At 40.8% G+C, this 18,737-nt stretch overlaps 1 protein-coding gene across 3 annotated transcripts in view; it reads right to left on the bottom strand.

Annotated features, from left to right (window-relative positions):
- Window positions 1-1,843: 1,843 nt before the first annotated feature.
- The window catches only part of SLC9A6 (solute carrier family 9 member A6), a 50,752-nt gene continuing 33,858 nt past the window's right edge, over window positions 1,844-18,737 (bottom strand). For 2 of the 3 annotated variants that reach the window (XM_040266223.1, XM_040266222.1), the window contains 4 exons: window positions 17,663-17,693; window positions 15,362-15,441; window positions 9,726-9,831; window positions 1,949-4,539 (listed from right to left, as the gene is read on the bottom strand). In XM_040266223.1, coding sequence (XP_040122157.1) covers window positions 4,267-4,539; window positions 9,726-9,831; window positions 15,362-15,441; window positions 17,663-17,693 — 490 coding nt within the window. In that variant the 3' untranslated portion in view covers window positions 1,949-4,266. Of the gene's footprint in view, window positions 4,540-9,725; window positions 9,832-15,361; window positions 15,442-16,059; window positions 17,694-18,737 lie in introns of all 3 variants that reach the window. The other variant, XR_005725469.1, reaches the window with a different exon arrangement.

The following is an 18,737-nucleotide window of genomic DNA, read 5'->3' as shown; positions in this document are numbered from 1 at the left end:
ACTTTACAGCTAAGAAACTGCAGAAGCTTGGCAACATGTAAGTGGTCAATGTTACACTATAACCAAGCAGCAGAGTCTGGATTTGAACTCAGGTCTGTGTAACTCCAGAGCCTGGGCCTTTTCTATCAATGTTATACCAAACTCTGTGTGGGTTCATGACCATTGTTTAAGGACCTCATGCTCTGCCATCAAAGGTGGGCTCCTTAGTGAAAATATTGGCAGGCACACTGTAAAGGCATGGTGTTAGCCACATTGCCTTGTCCATGGACTCGGAGACACAAGAGGGCACTTCACTAAGAATTCAAGAAATTTCCCAACCAGGGGAACGTGTGCCTGGCAGCCAACAGTGCATCAAATGGAGGAACAGAGCTGAGACTTCATGCCCTACCCTGGCCTGATGACAAGCAAGTGGTGGGTGGGCAGCAGGACAGACATCTATAATTCCCTTCATCATCCTTCTACTAATACTCAAGATGGAGTAGCCTGTCACCTGGCACTGGAGCTACTGGAGTAGCAGGGAAGAAATCTAGACTTTGGAGTCAAGACTGGATTTGAGTCCTGGCTCTGTCACTTACTAGCAGTGTATCAACTTCCCTCCACCTAAGTTCCCTCATCAGTGAAAAGAGAGTAATGGAATATACCCTCCCGGCATTATGAAAATTAAGTTAAAATGGAAGTGAAAAAATACCTCCCATACACATTGCCTAGACCTGAGGGGGCCCAACGGAGAAGGCAATGGCAGCACCCCATTCCAGTACTCTTCCTGGAAAATCCCATGGATGGAGGAGCCTAGAAGGCTGCAGTCCAAGGGGTTGCTGAGGGTCAGACACGACTGGGCGATTTCACTTTCACTTTTCACTTTCATGCATTGGAGAAGGAAATGGCAACCCACTCCAGTGTTCTTGCCTGGAGAATCCCAGGGACAGGGGAACCTGGTGGGCTGCCGTTTCTGAGGTCACACAGAGTTGGACACGACTGAAGCGACTTAGCAGCAGCAGCAGCAGCAAGGGGGCCCAAAAAACGCAAACTACTTAGTGACTGAATGACTACTTTTACCATTCCCAGTTGATCGCAAGCCTCACGCATCAACACTGCGTCGTCTGTGTGAAGTGCTTCCTACAAGGGCTTTCTGATTAAGTCAAGGCATCTACACTTTCATCTCCAAACACTTGTGCATTGAGTCAGGTAAACAAATATACTTTCTCAAACCTAATGTGAAGGTTTTCTTTGTGAATTAGAAAACATGAGTTGGTTCAAGAAACAAGCCTGTGTTGTGGAGGCCACCACCTGGGCCTCTCAAGGACCATGAGCAAGGAAGCTGGAGTGGGCGGCACCAAAAGACAGTCATGGTGTGGTTGATGCCATTACCAGACTAGGCAAAGCGACTGTCGGCAAACCCCAACCTACAAAACTTCTTACACACAGTAAGAAAGACCTGTCTTTAACTTGGAAAAGGACTATTTGTGCGATTGTACTCTCAACCCAACTTGGAACTACCTTACCTAACTTTTTACAGAATTTACTCTCCCCACATAATGGAAGTTAACATGTTCATGACATTATCCATTACTGAGCTAACAGAGTACAAATCAATATAACAGAATTCAACTGCTTTGAATCATATTTCTTAAATGGTCCAACTGTGCCCATGAGCAAACACATCCAGCCTTATACATAAGCACCAAAAATTTGCCACCCCATAAGTTATGTTCTGTTAGGTTTCTGTTTGCTGCTTTTTTTTAATCAGTCTTCCCCCCTTTCCCAGTAGGTATATAGGTAGAAAAATAAATGAAGTCAGCACTCTTTACCTCTTACTAGAATAAACTGTGACTCAAACACCATGAATGGTTATTTGCAAGGCTATAATTTTTTTAATGACAGATTTTCCTAAAAGAAACCACTATAACGTCTGTCCAAGTCCTCCAAGGGAAAACAAGAAAAAAATACATAAAGATTAAAAGTCTATTACTTTAACAGCACATTGCCAAACACGGACAACTAGGATACAATGCCAAGGAACCTTAAAAAATAACTTGAAAAGACACAACGTTCAAGTCATTCACACGTGTAGGGTCTGCAAAGAACAGGAAAACAAGTCCGAGAACAGTTCTACTTGTGCATGATGAGAATTCTGACTGTACCTCATCCAAGTTCATTCAGATGTCTTAAACTAACAGATGGATGAGCAGAGTTTGTTTTTTTTCTTCTTTGCTTGGAGGTGCACACATAGATTAGAGGAAAGGAAAATCTTCCAGATGCTGATTTAAGCACAGCAGGCTTGGTTCTCCTTTGATAAAGTACGAAGGCAGATTCAGTTGACTCAAGCTTTATCAGTTTCCCTAAGAAAAAGTCTTATGCATGCTGAAACAGACAAGTTACTGAATTTGTCATGCTAAGTATTTACAGTCATTTTCATAAAGTGAGCTCAGTAACTTGACAGGATAAAAAAGGTAGTTGTGAATTTCTTGTATAACCTTTTACAGCGTGAATGACTTTGTGGGTAAATGACGCTGAAGTTCAAAGCCCCTCAAACATGTTAACAAGAAATTATTGACTGCATGAAGAGGCACACATTATAGAAAATGCACACTTCACGGGTTCCTGCATAGCAGGAAAGTTGCTACCACTACATAACAAATGGCTATGCCAACAGTTAGAGCTGCCACTCAAGGGTTCAACAGTAGAATTCCCTTAAAACCTCAAGGAGTGTTTGCATCACAGCAAGAAAACCTTTGGGAAAATAAGTATATTTTGTTTGGAAAGATATTTTGCATTGGACAATTTGAACATCACATAAACAAAACCATTTTCAGATTGGGTAAGATTTAAGGCAATGCTACTCAGACCTGAGGGGGGAAAAAAGCCTACAGAAGTTTCTTTTTCTTCCAAAACTTTGACAGGTCAGAATCAACATTGGAAAGGATCCCCCCTGCTAAGCATTCAATACACTGTTAGGTATTTGCAGCATTACAAAATAAAATCCACTTTCATACTCTGAATATGAAATGGACAATTGTTATACACTCTTCCTTGAAAACTGTAAGAAACAAAACAAACATGGCAGCTTAGGTATTTCATATTAAAAAGTCACATGAACATGAAGACAACTACACCTGGTACACACAAAGGCAGAACCGTCCTCACAACAAGCTTTGGAGCTCTGTATTCTCTCAGTACACCACTGTGTACTGTGGAACGGTCAGGGATTCATAAATTAACATCAACTACAAACTAACGAATGACAAGTAGACACAGTAAATTCAAAAATTTTACATTTCGCTCCTGTTTGGCTGCTAAAGAGCAGCAATTTATATTGATATAAAAACTTCTGACCACAAAGCTTGCTATACAGATAAAGTACATAATCAAAAAGTAAGCAGCAATTGAATTTCTCATTTAAACTTATCTGGTACAGAGTATTTACAGATTTGGGGGGAGAGTTCTCTGAAACCACTACGCTCCTTACTCCTCCTGGCCTCTGCCCACCCCAGCCCCTCCAAATCGAAATCAAGTGTTCTGAACTATATACAACTATACTTTGGCTAAGTGGGCTGGATGGTGCAACTCTTTCCAAGGTCTTGGTCTGGAAAAAAGAAACAAAGTCTTGGAAGTCATGCGCAGCCTTCTTTTCTGAGTAGCAGTGTACTGGAGCCAAAAAATTTATTTTTTCACGGCAAAGGGCAAAAGGGGCCCCAGCACTTCACTCCCCAACCTGAATGGGCAAGATCCGAAACCATTGGCCTCATGCACCATAACAGGCCACCAGACAAAAAGGAAAGAAAAAGGTCACGACAAAGGCAGCAGCAATCAACACAACTTTCCAACAAAGGAACTTATCCTGCCTGGGCTCCCCCAGAAACAGTGCTCCCTCCTTCTTCTCCCTCCCCTCCCACAAGACAAAATTAATTCACATCACAAGAACTTGGTACTCTGGTTAAGTGGCAGGTAAATATAAGAAAGAGTAAATCTGTCACCTTGTATACCTGAACTGAGACATAAAGCTAACAGAACACAAGACATCACTGTGAAATTAACTTTCTAAAACAGATCCAGTCTACATAGTGTGGCCAATAAAAAGTAAAAAGAAGAATTTGTTCACAATCTGCCTTGTACAGGGTATTTATAGTCTTTCAATGCTATATAAATAAATAGCATTTATATAGCCTAAACATTCAGAGACATGCACTGGGACTTTTTAGGTAGTATGAATTTCTTCACAATCACATGTGCAAATTTTACAGATCACTAAGTGAGTAACTAGTAAGCTTAGGCTGGACCGTGTCTTGTATTATCTAACAAATTTAAGGGGGGTTCAGAATCATCCATAGGTAGAACCAGGCGTGTTCCCCGAATGACCAGTTCATGGTCCCCAAAGGCAAGTTCCCGATCAAAGGCATCTTCAGAACTGTTTCCCATAAGTCTCCTAGGGGCACCGGATGATGCTGACTCAGTGTTCACAGTAGAATCGCCATACGTCAAACTAATATCACCATCATTGAGGATGAGATCGGAGTCATCGTCTTTCAACTGTTCCTGGTTCTAAATGCAAATAAAACAAGTTTTGAGAATTATTATGAAAGATTAAAGAAACATTTCCAATAGCTGAATTTTCAAGGATGCTGTATTTTCTCTGACCCTACTCACCCCACTGTGTGCCTGCAAACTAAAGTGCTGGACAGCTGCCAAAATCTCTAGTGCTTTCTCTTACCTCCTGTCTCCTCTCCCCTCCTTCAGGTAATTAACTCCTACTTATCACTGAGGTTTTCACTTAAAAGTCACTTTCTCCCAGAAGTCTTCTTTGATCATCGAAGGCTAGCTTAGGTGCCCTCTTGTGTTCTTCCCTAGCAGCCTGCACTTAGCCCTCTCCCTACAGTGGCACTTACCCCTTTTCATAGCTGCACATGCAGGGGTCTGCATCACATCTCCCCCCACTAGACTCTAAATCCCTTGTATGCTGTAGTTCAATCACCTAACAATTTGGGGCACACAAAAAGTATTCACTAAATGTAAGTGCAATTCATTGCCGAATAGGTTTAAATAAATGAAGTGCTCACTTTCATGTCAACAATGCCTAGAAATATTGAACCCTCATTACCCTCACTACATACTTGTCAAGCAGCTCAAAAAGCTTTTGTTCTAATGGAAATTTGGGGGCCAAAAAGAATATAATTACATAAAGTTCCAGAAGAGGGAAAAGTGTCCAGGATATATAGTGCCATTTTGGTTAATTAAAAAATGTACATGTGCATAGTGAGAAAGGGTCCGGAAGATCCCCCTGGAGAAGGAAATGGCAACCCCCTCCAGTATTCTTTCCTGAAGAATCCCATGGACAGAGGAGCCTGGTGGGCTACAGCCCACAGGGTCACAAAGAGTCAGACACAACTGAGCAACTAAACCACCACCACATATCAGTAAACAATGATGTCACAGTCAGCAAGAAATTGCAGCCCTCCAACGTGAGCTGGTGAGCCCAAGGAAACTCAGGAAGGGAAGAATTCCTGCCATCCAGCAGCCATCAAACTGCAGCCACAGCCCACAGTGAGCCCCAAGAGAGCTCAGGGTGTGAAAACACAGGATATCGGCCCCACACAGTTGAGGTGCATATCAAAGGAATGCTTTCAGTGAGCCCAGACTCTGCCATCTTCCCACCATAGAAAAGCGCTAGATTCCTTCACTTGGGATATCTGGTTTTCTTTACTTTACAAAAACTTTTGACATTCAGACTTCCCACTCTTTGTTGCAAACTTTCTATATAACCTGGTTCCATCCACCCTATGCCTGAGCTCCAATGCACCCCACTCTCCCCACTCTCCCCTCCAGGGAGCAGTTTTCTCAGGGTTACTTGAGATGCTGCCTCCCAGACTTGAAGTCCCCAAAATTCTAACTTTTAGGTTGTGACTATTTTTTCAGTCAACAATAGAAAAGTCTAGAAGGGTATTCAACAAAATGATGATAGCAAGCTCTGCATGATAGGATTGCTAATGGTTTTTATTGTTTTCTTTGTTTCTGTATTATCTGAAATTTTATTATAATGAGTACTTATTACTTTTAAAAATCAGAAAGTCATTTTATTTAAATGTAGAGTAAGAATCATTGTAAATACTCATGTTGATACAGCAAAAAAAGTCTGTGACTAATACTCCTTGAGGGAAGTAAATAGAAACCTATACCCAACTCTCCTATCCTGTGCATTTAAAAATGTTAAGTTTGTCTAAGATAGTCAAATAGACTGAGGACACTATTAGACTAAAATTTCACATTTGCTGTTGCTGGAAATTTTTAAATTCTTTGCTGTTGCTAGAGATTTGCCTCAACACTCAAAGACAAAGACCTGTAAATTAAAAACCAAAGAAACCTGCTCCACCAACCGCCATAATCCCTTCCAAGCCAATCCAGCTGTAAATCTAAGCTATAAGTCTAAGAAGCCTATCACTTAATTCAGCAATGCCCACAACAAAGCTCTGCGGGGCCTTCACACATCAGCAGGGGCTCTTCAGCACCTTCAACTGCCTTTATTAAGTTTGAAGTTTGGGGCAATAGTTACCAAATTTTAAAATGCATATGCCTTTTGACCCAGCGATTTAACCTTTAAAATCTATTCTTTATAACTTTATATTATTGGGTAAACATATATACAAGGATATTCACTGAGATTTACCCTGTGGCTCAGACAGTAAAGGTCTGCCTACAACGCGGGAGACCTGGGTTCGATCCCTGGGTTGGGAAGATCTCCTGGAGAAGGAAATGGCAACCCACTCCAGTATTCTTGCCTGGAAAATCCCATGGACGGAAGAACCTGGTAGGCTACAGTCCATGGGGTCGCAAAGAGTCGGACACGACTGAACGACATTTACTTTACTTTACTATTCACTGTAAACACTGTAATAACAAAAACACAAAAGGAATGAGACTGACTAGATCAACCTTAGTAAAGCTACACTACGCAGCCATCAATAGAGAGAAGGTTCTCGTGGACTCTTACAAAGGTATCCATGCTGTGGATCATTAGGTGAAAAAAAGCAAGTAGCAGGACAATACTATTATGATCCTCTTAGGGGAAGCACACCAATTGAAACTGCCCACCCTGGCCAGGCACCATAGTAACTATTTGCATGAGTTGTTTTATGACAGGAGATCCTGATAAGGAATATGGAACTAATAAGCCACCACCAACAGGAAGAGTTCGGGAAAAGTCAAAAGGAGACACCACGTGTCCCTCCACTTCCCAGAATCTCTCTCGTTAGCATCCATCTTGGCTGAGTGATGCGTGCACCACCAGGAAAGACTCTGGATTAGAATGATTGGCCAAAGACCACCCAGAAACTAATCCCATCACCATAAAACCGGAGACTGCGAGCCACGCGGCAGAGCAGTTCTCCTGGGTTCCTTTACCCTACTGCTCTCCACCCAGGTGACCTTTCCCAATAAAATCTCTTGCTTTGTCAGCACATGTGTCTCCTTGGACAATTCATTTCCGAGTGTTAGACAAGAGCCCAGTTTCGGACCCTGGAAGGGGTCCGCCTTCCTGCAACAATCCCATTGTAAAAAACAATCACAGACGGTTATATACACACATAGAAGTTTGTATAGATAAAATATATCTGGGACTATCCACAATAAACTCTTAAAAAGACTGTCTCTAGGGGATGTGGTGGGAGAAAGAGAGTGACTTTCATTTTTCACTTTGTACATTCTATACTGTTTGAATATCTGGCTGTAAGTATGCTACTTTTGTAATTTAATAAGGAGTGAGCATAACAAAAAATTAAATTAAAAATGAAGTTTTATAGTTGTTCTGGGTTACACTGCATCCCCCTCATCCCCTAGAAATATGAAATCCTAACTCCCAGTATCTGTGAATGTGACCTTATCTGGCAGTACAGACTTTGCAAGGGATCATGTTAAGATGAGGTCTTTAGTGTGGGCCCTGATCAAGTATGGCTGGAGGGTGTCCTTATAAAAAGGGGAAATTTGGAGACACAGACCTGTACACATACACACACACACACGGAAAATGCCAGGTGAAGATGAAGACAGAGACCATGGTGATGCATCTTCAAGCCAAGGAATGCCAAAGATGGCCTGCAAACCACTAGAAGCTAGAGAGAGGTCTGGAATAGACTCTCTCTCAGAGCCCTTAGGACCCAACCCTGCTGGCACCTGGACCTCAGACTTCCAGCCTCCAGACTGTGAGACAGTAAATTTCTGCTGTTAAGTTTGGGGTACTCTGTTATGACAGCCCAAGGAAGCAAATAGAACAATGTTGTATTCAGCTATATTCCACAGAACACACAGGCATTGTGGAACTCTTCTGGCTTTTTATGATGGTGAGTGGGTCTCTGGAATCCAAGAACCAGGCCTCACTGACTTAGCTGACAAAGCTGGCTGACCCCTCAGCAGACAGCCATGTGGGCTAACAGGCTAAAGAGGGAATGGGCACTGTGCTTGCTACGGAACCTGGGTCAAGTGGGAGGGAAGGACAAGACAACATGGGGTGTTCCCCCCACCCCATCAGCAGTCAGTGTATAGATTCAACATAACATAGTGCTACAGGGCACTCCTCCCTGACCCAGGTGCCACCCCAGCTAAGTCTCCCCTTCCCTGTCCATTCTCCATGAGATCTACTCTAAAACACCACAGAGGAGGTCATAAGGAATGTGTATGTGTGTGTGGGTGTGCATGCGACACACATCTACACTGTTTTACCACACCCTTGCCTCTCAAGGTGTTACATCAGAGTAGTCAAAACTGATGGGTTTTGTTAACAAGGGGACTTTATTTGATGTCACAGATTATTTCTGAAGGATTGGGTTAGAAGTAAAGTTTATAACAAAAACTTGAAAAACTAAATGCTCATATTTTAAAATAAAAACTGCTTAGCATTTGTCATTTCTTTCTTTGTTGCTAAATCACCAATCTTATATTGGCAGTTAAGGAAAAAATATGGAATCTAGATTATATCTAGGTATGTTCATGCCTCCCATGAGATATAGAATACAGGTAGATAAACTTGCCCTTATATATGAAATAAAAGACCATTGGTTGCACTTTAGGAGCATCAAAAAAGGTTTTAGTAATCCTCTCAACATGACTGTGATGATCCAAATTTATAGATTAAAATATACAAAGTTAGCATTGAGCTCAGATCACATGCTGCAAATAATTGATTCTCCAGGCAAGAACACTGGAGTGGGTTGCCATTTCCTTCTCCAATGCAGGAAAGTGAAAAGTGAAAGTGAAGTCACTCAGTTGTGTCCGACTCTTAGCGACCCCATGGACTGCAGCCCACCAGGCTCCTCTGCCCATGGGACTTTCCAGGCAAGAGTACTGGAGTGGGTTGCCATTGCCTTCTCTGAAATAACTGAAAACCAGCACAGAAATAGAATCTTTTTTTTTTTACTAAAATTACTGATAGTAAGATGCTATTCCATATCTGTTTTCAAATGATGTTTCAAACACTGTGAATTATAATAAATTTAGAGATAAATTATATCTATTCCATATATAATTTATACATAAATTATTATATATATAATAAATTTAGAGATTTCAGTGTACTTTCTAGCTAAGCAACATATGTTTATATTCCTGCTTGTGGATTTTATATCATAAAAGCAAGCAAAGCAAAACAAAACAAAACAAAAAAAGCAGTCACCCATCCACAGAGCAGATACATTTAAATTTAACTTAATGAAGAACTGAGGTTCTGGATGAAACCAACTTACCTCATAGGCCTGGGGACTGGTCAGGCATCTTGCAATGGGGCCACAGCAGGCAGGCAGGGTGGTGGTAAGAGGAGGCCCGCTGTGCGTCAACAGAGGCTTCAGATAGCTGTGCTGGTTAAGGAAGAGCTGTGTTCCTTTCTTTATCAATTTAAAAAGAACACCCTGCTTGATTACAATCGCTGTCACAGTGTACCTACCACTTCAGATAGCAAATGTCCCACTTCATGACCCTGTTATGTCAGTGAGATAGCAACATTTTAAAATTTTGTAATATTATCTCTGTTTTACAAATATGGAAACTCAGGCTCACAGAAGTCAATGATCTGCCTAAAGTCACACAAAGTAAATGGAGGACCAATATTCAAACCCAGATCAGTCTGATTCCAGATCCTATGACCTTTTGACCATTACATCATATTGCCTTTGTGATTTTACTAAAGCCAAAATCACACCCGATTAAGCACCAAAGGAGATACAGAAGAAAGAATACTAAAGAGCCTGAAAAGCGATTAAACATTTCAGTGGTAGAATATAGTAATAAAAATGGTTTTCATTATTTACTATGGATTCAGCTGGCCTCTTCAACGAGTTGAAACTTCAGTATCAAAGGAAATGCAATTCTAAAAACATTTTTAAAAATTATGCATCACGAGTTCCTCTGTCACAGACTCCCATTTTAGCATTCATCTATTTTCCAAAAATAAAAATAAAAACAGATGCAATAATATATTTGATACTTGAAAGGAAAAAAGAGAGAATCACAAGAAAAAGCAGAGAAAGGGAGAAAGACACATATACATATTCCCTACTTTCTAAAATTACAACCTAAGTTTGTTCTCAATTAAAAATGAAAGAAATTTATATAAATTCCCATAAACTCTAAGATTAAAGTACTTTGTATAAACACACTTATACAGTTCATAAAATATCTTGCCACACAAAAATCACTGAAAATCTGGAATAATGAGTTGTACTAGTGCATCAAGTACAGAAACTACCAGATCTTAGTTCAGTGGTACTTAACAGGGTACTTAGTACTGAGGCTAATAAGTCTTGGTGTTTAACTCTACAAGAACAAATTCCCTAAAAACTAAAACTTATCAAATATTGACCAAAAAATCTGAATGCTCCAGTGTTAAACAAACTAAAACATTGCTCATACAAAAAGCTCCAGGCCCAGAAAGCTTCACTGGTTAAAATCTTCCTGGTACTTAAGAAACAACACCAAGCTTACATAAAGTCCTCCACAAAACAGAAAAAGAGAAAAATTCTTCCCTACTTGTTTTATAAAATTAGCACAGTCTTATTATAGAAACTTGATAAGGATATTACAAGAAAAAAAAACCACAAGCCAATACTTCTCATGAAAATAGACACAAAATATTAGCAACTAAATCCAGTGTCACACAATGAATAACATATCATGATCAAATGGGATTTGTTCTACCAATCTAAGATTGGCTTAACATTCAAACAATGAATGAAAATCAGCAAGATAAAACACTAAAGGAGAAAAAAATAAACAATTGATGCAGGAAAAGGGTCTGATAATATTCAATACCTACTTATGATAAGAACTCTCAGCAAACTAGGAAAAAAGGGAATTTTCTTAAATCGATCAAAGATATCTCAAAAACTTACAGCTAATATCATACTTAATGGTGAAATATTGAAAAATATCCCTTGAGGTCAGGAATAAGACAAGAATGCCCACTATTATCGCTTATACTTACCATTGTATTGGGAAGGTCCAGCCACTATCAGTTCAGTTCACTCGCTCAGTTGGGTCAAACTCTTTGCGACCCCAAGGACTGCAGCATTCCAGGCTTCCTTGTGCATCACCAACTCCCAGAGCTTGCTCAAACTCACGTCCATCGAGTTGGAGATGCCATCCAACCATCTCTTCCCCTGTCACCCCCTTCTTCTGCCTTCAATCTTTCCCAGCATCAGGGTCTATTCCAATGAGTCAGTATTTCGCATCAGGTGGTAAAAGTATTGGAGCTTCAGCTTCAACATCAGTCCTTCCAGTGAATATAAAGGACTAATTCCCTTTACCATTGACTGGTTTGATTTCCTTGCAGTCCAAGGGACTCTCAAGAATCTTCTCCAATACCACAATTCAAAAGCATCAATTCTTCAGCACTCAGCTTTCTTTATGGTCCAACTCTCACATCCATACATGACTACTGGAAAAACCATAGCTTTGACTAGATGGACTTTTGTCGGCAAAGTAATGTCGTTGCTTTTTAATATGCTGTCTAGGTTGGTCATTGCTTTTCTTCCAAGGAGCAAGCGTCTTTTAATTTCATGGCTACAGTTACCATCTGCAGTGATTTTGGAGCTCAAGAAAATAAAGTCTGTCACTGTTTCCCCATCTATTTGCCATGAAGTGATGGGACCAGATGCCATGATCTTTGCTTTCAGAATGTTAGGTTTTAAGCCAGCTTTTTCACCCTCCTCTTTCCTTTCACTTTCATCAAGAGACTCTTTAGTTCTGCCATAAGGGTGGTGTCATCTACGTATATGAAGTTATTGATATTTCTCCTGGCAATCTTGATCCCAGCTTGTACTTCATCAAGTCTGGCATTTTACATGATGTACTCTGCATAGAAGTTAAATAAAACAGCCTTGATGTACTCCTTTCCCAATTTGGAACCAGTCTGTTGTTCCATGTTCAGTTCTAACTGTTGCTTCTTGACCTACAAACAGATTTCTCAGGAGGCAGGTAAGGTAGTCTGGTATTCCCATCTCTTTCAGAATTTTCCACAGTTTATTGTGATCCACACAGTCAAAGGCTTTGGCATAGTCAATAAAGCAGAAATAGATGTTTTTCTGGAACTCTCTTGCCTTTTCCATGATCCAGTGGATGTTGATCTCTGGTTCCTCTGCCTTTTCTAAAACCAGCTTGAACATCTGGAAGTTCACAGTTCACATATTGCTGAAGCCTGGCTTGGAGAATTTTGAGCATTACTTTACTAGCATGTGAGATGAGTGCAATTGTAAGGTAGTTTGAGCATTCTTTGGCATTGCCTTTGGGATTGGAATGAAAACTGACCTTTTCCAGTCCTGTGGCCACTGCTGAGTTTTCCAAATGTGCTGGCATATTGAGTGCAGCACTTTCACAGCATCTTCTTTCAGGATTTGAAAGAGCTCAACTGGAATTCCATCACCTCCACTAGCTTTGTTCATAGTGATGCTTTCTAAGGCCCACTTGACTTCACATTCCAGGATGTCTGGCTCTAGGTGAGTGATCACACCATCAAGATTATCTGGGTCGTGAAGCTCTTTTTTGTACAGTTCTCCTGTGTATTCTTGCCACCTCTTCTTAAATCACTTCTGTTTCTGTTAGGCCCATACCATTTCTGTCCTTTACTGTGTCCATCTTTGCATGAAATGTTCCCTTGGTATCTCTAATTGTCTTGAAGAGATCTCTAGTCTTTCCTATTCTATTATTTGCCTCTATTTCTTTGCATTGATCACTGAGGAAGGCTTTCTTATCTCTCCTTGCTATTCTTTGGAACTCTGCATTCAGATGAGTATATCTTTCCTTTTCTCCTTTGCCTTTAGCTTCTATTCTTTTCTCAGCTATTTGTAAGGCCTCCTCAGACAATCCTTTTGCCTTTTTGCATTTCTTTTTCTTGGGGATGGTCTTGATCACTGCCTCCTGTATAAAGTCATGAACTTCCATCCATAGTTCTTCAGGTACTCTGTCTATCAGATCTAAGCCCTTGAATCTATTTGTCATTTCCACTATATAATCGTAAGAGATTTAAGTCATACCTGAATGGTCTAGTGCTTTTCCTTACTTTCTTCAATTTAAGTGTGAATTTTGCAATAAGGAGTTCATGATCTGAACTCCAGTCCCATCACTTCATGGCAAATAGAGGGGAAAAAGTAGAAGCAGTGACAGATTTTTTTGGAGGATCCAAAACCACTGTGGATGGTGACTGCACCCATTAAATTAAAAGATGCTTGCTCCTTGGAAGGAAATCTATGACAGCATAATAAAAAAGCAAAGATATCACTCTGCTGACAATGGTCCAAATAGTCAAAGCTATTGTTTTTCCAGTAGTCATGTACAGATGTGAGAGTTGGAGCATAAAGAAGGCTGAGCATCAAAGAACTGATGCTTTCAAATTGTGGTGCTGGAGAAGAATCCTGAGAGTCCCTTGGACAGCAAGGAAATCAAACCAGTCAATCCTAAAGGAAATTAGTCCTGAATATTCACTGGAAGGACTGATGCTGAAGCTGAAGCTCCAATACTTTGGCCACCTGATGTGAAGTACTGATTCACTGGAAAAGACCCTGATGCTAGGAAAAGTTGAAGGCAAAAGGAGAAGGGGGCAGCAGTGGATGAGATGGTTAGATAGCAACACCGACTCAATGGACATGAGTTTGAGTAAACTCCAGGAGATAGTGAAGGACAGGGAAGCCTGGTGTTCTGTAGTCCATGGGGTAGCAAAGAGTTGAACACAAGTTAGCAACTGAACAACAATACCATAGATATGCATTCATTCGTATTTCCATATATTAGAGTCTTTCCAGAAAGTGAATGTAAAAATCCAGCAAACAGAATATAGTAAGTAGCAGCTTCTAATGATAAGTGTCAAGTGCATTTTTCTTAAACATAGAAGGTTTTGATCAGAAAGTCAAAAGCAAGGAAAAAGGATTTTACATAGTTGTCCCAAATTCACTTCAACAGAACATAAACTAGGTTTTGATTCACTTAAAGTCTCAGCCAGAAAGAACTCCATAGTCCCTTTATCTAGTTCAATTTTCAAATAAGAAATTAATTTTAATAAACAATGAGTGGTACAATTTTTTAAAAGGCATGATTTAGGGACTTCCCTGGTGGGCCAGTGATTAAGACTTTGCCTTCCAGTGCAGGGGGGTTAGGTTTGCTCTGGTCCAGGAGCTAAGATCCCACATGCCTCTTGGCCAAAAAACCAGAAACAGAAGCAGTACTGCAACAAATTTAATAAAGACTTCAAAAAGAGTTCACATAAAAAGTATCTTTAAAAAAATTTTTTAAAAAGCATGATTTAAACAGGTTATTATATATAACCTGACTTAAAGTATAGCTATGAAGAAGACTGTTACAATAGGACAAGAAAGAAATCTGGTAAATAATGAAGCACTGGCATTCTGAATGGAGAGGAGAATCTTCCAGTCTTTGGAAAGGTCAGAGAAAAGATATCAGTGACTACTGCAGTATCCAGCATCGCTGAGTTTCTCATTCCCATGTTTCTTCCTAAGCCTGCCTTTCCTCTTTTACCCTAGCAAACACACTAACAAACACCAACAAATTCCTCTTGCGGCATTCACTCAATTAGCTAAAAGACAATAAATATTAAAGTTTACTCCATAAATAAACCTATATATCAAAGCAAGTCTATCATAAAGGCTCTTGAGTCCCTGCACACAGCCAGCTTTTGCAATAATCAGTCCCTACTGGCTTCATGGGTTTTCAGAGGAATTCATCCATGTGTGTGGGTAACCTTTTCCACTACACTGAAGGGGAAAAGGAAGACCAAAGGTATGTTTTATATTTCAGTTCAGGAAGAGAGTAGTCAAAACAGTTGTTCCATTATTGTAATCATTCATATCCATACTGTTTTTTTCTCAATTAAGGATACTTGTGATCAAAGTTATACCACATCCGGAAGAGCCACGCGCTCTCTGCTTTGGTAGTTCTTCTTTCACTTTCAGGAATACCCTGTAAACAGACAATAAATAAGTCTATATATACATAAAGACAAAAAACACATTCATTTAAGAGTCATTGCTTTGTAGAATTACAAATATAGCCTAATTTAAGAGCTTGTATATTGCAGCTTAGGAATAAGAAACTGAAGTGTTTTTCTGAACACTTCTATTACTCAGGCTGCTTCTTGATTTATGAGTTGACTGGCATTTAGAAAAATTAATGTGGGATAATCCACCCCCTAAATCTGAAAGTTTTACACCCACAATGTGAACTGCACCTTAAGTGGAAAACATCCCATCAACATTCTGATCTTTGGGAGCTGTCATGGGTCCCAAAACTAACTGGCATTTTCAAAGATGCTACTATGTTGTTAGAACACTAGCAAAATTTAAGTAGGGAAATTCCATGGTAAGCCAGGCTGGGTAGGAGGGAAAACTAACACAGCCAGAAGATCTCTTCAAAAACAGCTCCCCCCAGAACATAAAGTGCATCCTCATGTATAACACGGAACAGTCAGCAGTGGCGCTGTGAGGCCATCTGGTTCATCTCGGCTCTGATGTGAACTAGTTGGGCAAGTCCCTTCCCCTCCCAGCCTGAGTTTTTTCATGAATACAATGTGAACCTTACTCAAAGGCTCTTTCCAGCATGAATGTTCTGTTTCCAAGATTTTCGAAGAGTACAGTTTAGATTCTGGGTTTGGTTCCTGTTTTTCCTGATCCTCAAAATAAGTGAATCTTCCTCTCAGTAGGAATCAAAACACACAATACAAAAAGTCTGAGAACAATACACAGGCTTACAGTGTTTCCTTTCACATCAGGAGGCATTAGTTTGTATAGCTCCACTTTTTGAAGAGCAACAAATCTACAAATCTCATGATCCCCTCACCACATGAACACCTGTAAACCTAACCCCTACATGTTCCATAGTTACTAAAATCTTCCTCTGTGCTTCCCAGTGGACACTTGAAATATTGAGTAAACAATATACTGAGCCAAGGCATCCACAGTTTTGAGGGCAAAGTAAAAATGACATTTTTTTCTGGATGTCACAGTTGGTACTCACCTACCTGGCTCTTTCCCTGTCACTCCATTTCCATTTGTCCTCTGTGGTGACAGAGGGGACATAACAGGTAGAGGCATACACAGATGGTGATCAAGCATTTGTCTGGGGAGCTGTCTGATCACTACTCTTGTTTCAACATGGGGGTGGAGGCACTGAGGAGCTATTACCCTTTGGAAACGACCCCAGGAACTCAGCATCATGGGAACTCACCCAGCCTGGTTTGTACAATTATTTCAAGCCCATGAAATTATACTTTAAGGTTCTGACCACAAAAAAGGCAGGTGCATCCTAGGTCACATACAAACTCATCACTCGATAGCTAGCAAAATTAGCATTCAGGAAATGAATCTGACAAAAAAATTTTTTTAAATTACACTCTGAAGACAAGTAGACCAGGGCCTGTTTCAGACAAGAAAAAGAACTGTTGTTTTAAAAGAGATGCTTTCCATTTTCAAAAACCTCATTTCTGTGATTTCCCATCTCATGTCTAGGACAGAGGCACCTATTCAGCTGTGCTCAGAAAGCATTAAAAGGTGGAAGGAAAATACCAGAAAAAGGTGGTTAGTCTAGAGAAAGCACTGAGTTACAATGCACTAGTCTACGAAGTTCTGGTTCAAGGAAACAATAGAGAAAGTGACACATGAGTGTAAGCAAGGAAACATGGGCAGGGCTGAGGCAGAGGGTAGGAAAGCACATTCTCCTGAACAGAAAGGGAAGCCTGGCTGAAGAGCCTAAGGCTTCCAGGCAGTTCTCAAGGGCAGCTGCTGGTCATCCAATTTGAAAGTTGCACAGGAAAAGCAGCTGGAGTGGGGCTTACATCAGAGACAAGACTTCATGCGCAAACCAAAATGGAAAAAGGCTCCCTGTGCCAGAACAGTCACTTGAAAACCCAGGAGTGCTTAAGGGACTGCTCTTGTCTGTGGCCAAAGCCCAGCCTTGCCCACAGATAGGGGAGCTGTCACCCTTGATAACCACACGCAGCCTAAAATTCAGTTTTGTTACTATCGAGCAGTGAGAAAAGCCAGGAATGATATGATGTCAGTTAAAAGCTGATGCAAATAGGACAGGATCTAAATAACAGTGGCATGAAGTCTACAGTAGATTTGTTTTCTTTCCAGGCAACCACACAATCGACAGAAATGCCAGGACAACACAAATGCATATTTACCAAGTGTTCTTGGTCTGAATCAACACCAACCCTAAAAGAAAAACACAAAAGGCAAATGAGATCTTGAAGCCAAAAAAAAAAAAAGCCTATTCACATATGAGCACTCTTAGGCAACTACTTTTCTCAGGACAGAAGCTATGAAATGACTAATATTTTTGTGCTTCTCAATGGCTGCTGCTGTAGACTTTTGGCTCCTGCTACTTTCCTTAGCAACAGCTTGACTCCTAAGGCAAGCAGGGTCTACTAACCTTCTCTTCCTGCAAGTCAATCCCACTTACCAGTTTCAGAAAAAATAACTTTTTCTTTTGTGACCAAGTCCACAATAAGCAGGAGTCAGGGCAAGCAGTGCTGCCCCAGTGGCTGAATAAGAACTCTAGGGCAGTTCCACAAACAAGGCTGGCCCACTGCAGTTCCGGGAGGAAGCTGCATGTTTTCAGACCTCTCAGCTCTCCTGGCAACATTCTGTTATGATTACTGAAGAGAAGGTCCAATTCCAGGGTGTTTTTCCATAGGCGAATGTATAGCCATTAGCCTTGGTTCTTCATGATTCTTTTCTATCTGCTTTCCATATCTCAGGGGACAGCTTCATTATGAGAAGCTCTCTTTGACTCCTCTATCTCCTCAATCTGAGCATTCACCACCTCTGTTCATTTTCCCTCTAAACTGTCTCTCAGATCCTCTCTCCTTTCCATTTCAACTGCTCAAGCTGGGACCTCATTTGGACTCACAGCATCTGGGGCAACTGGCTGTAAGGGTCCCCCACTGCCAGACTCTCCCTGAGAGTTAGCCATCTCAAGCAGAGAGCTCACTGGCTTACTACCTTTACAAAAGTCTCTGAGAGCGGCTTGTAACTCAGAAGGTCAGGTCTAAAGTCCTTTGCGTGGCATTCAAGACTCTTCAAATTAGCCACCCCCGCCGCTCTGGCCCAGTTTTCCCCTCACCCTCGCCCAAACACCTGCTGGTAGTGAGACCCGACTGCTCCTTGCCCCAGACCCTGTCCTCTCCTGAGCTTCCATGTCTCTGCTTGGGCTGCTCCCTCTATTTGAGCTGTACTGTCCCTTATTTTGTTCTTTTT

Source organism: Oryx dammah, unplaced genomic scaffold (genome assembly GCF_014754425.2).
Source record: "Oryx dammah isolate SB20612 unplaced genomic scaffold, SCBI_Odam_1.1 HiC_scaffold_23, whole genome shotgun sequence".
NCBI classification, from domain to species: domain Eukaryota; kingdom Metazoa; phylum Chordata; class Mammalia; order Artiodactyla; family Bovidae; genus Oryx; species Oryx dammah.
This window is presented reverse-complemented; position numbering and strand designations above follow the sequence as displayed.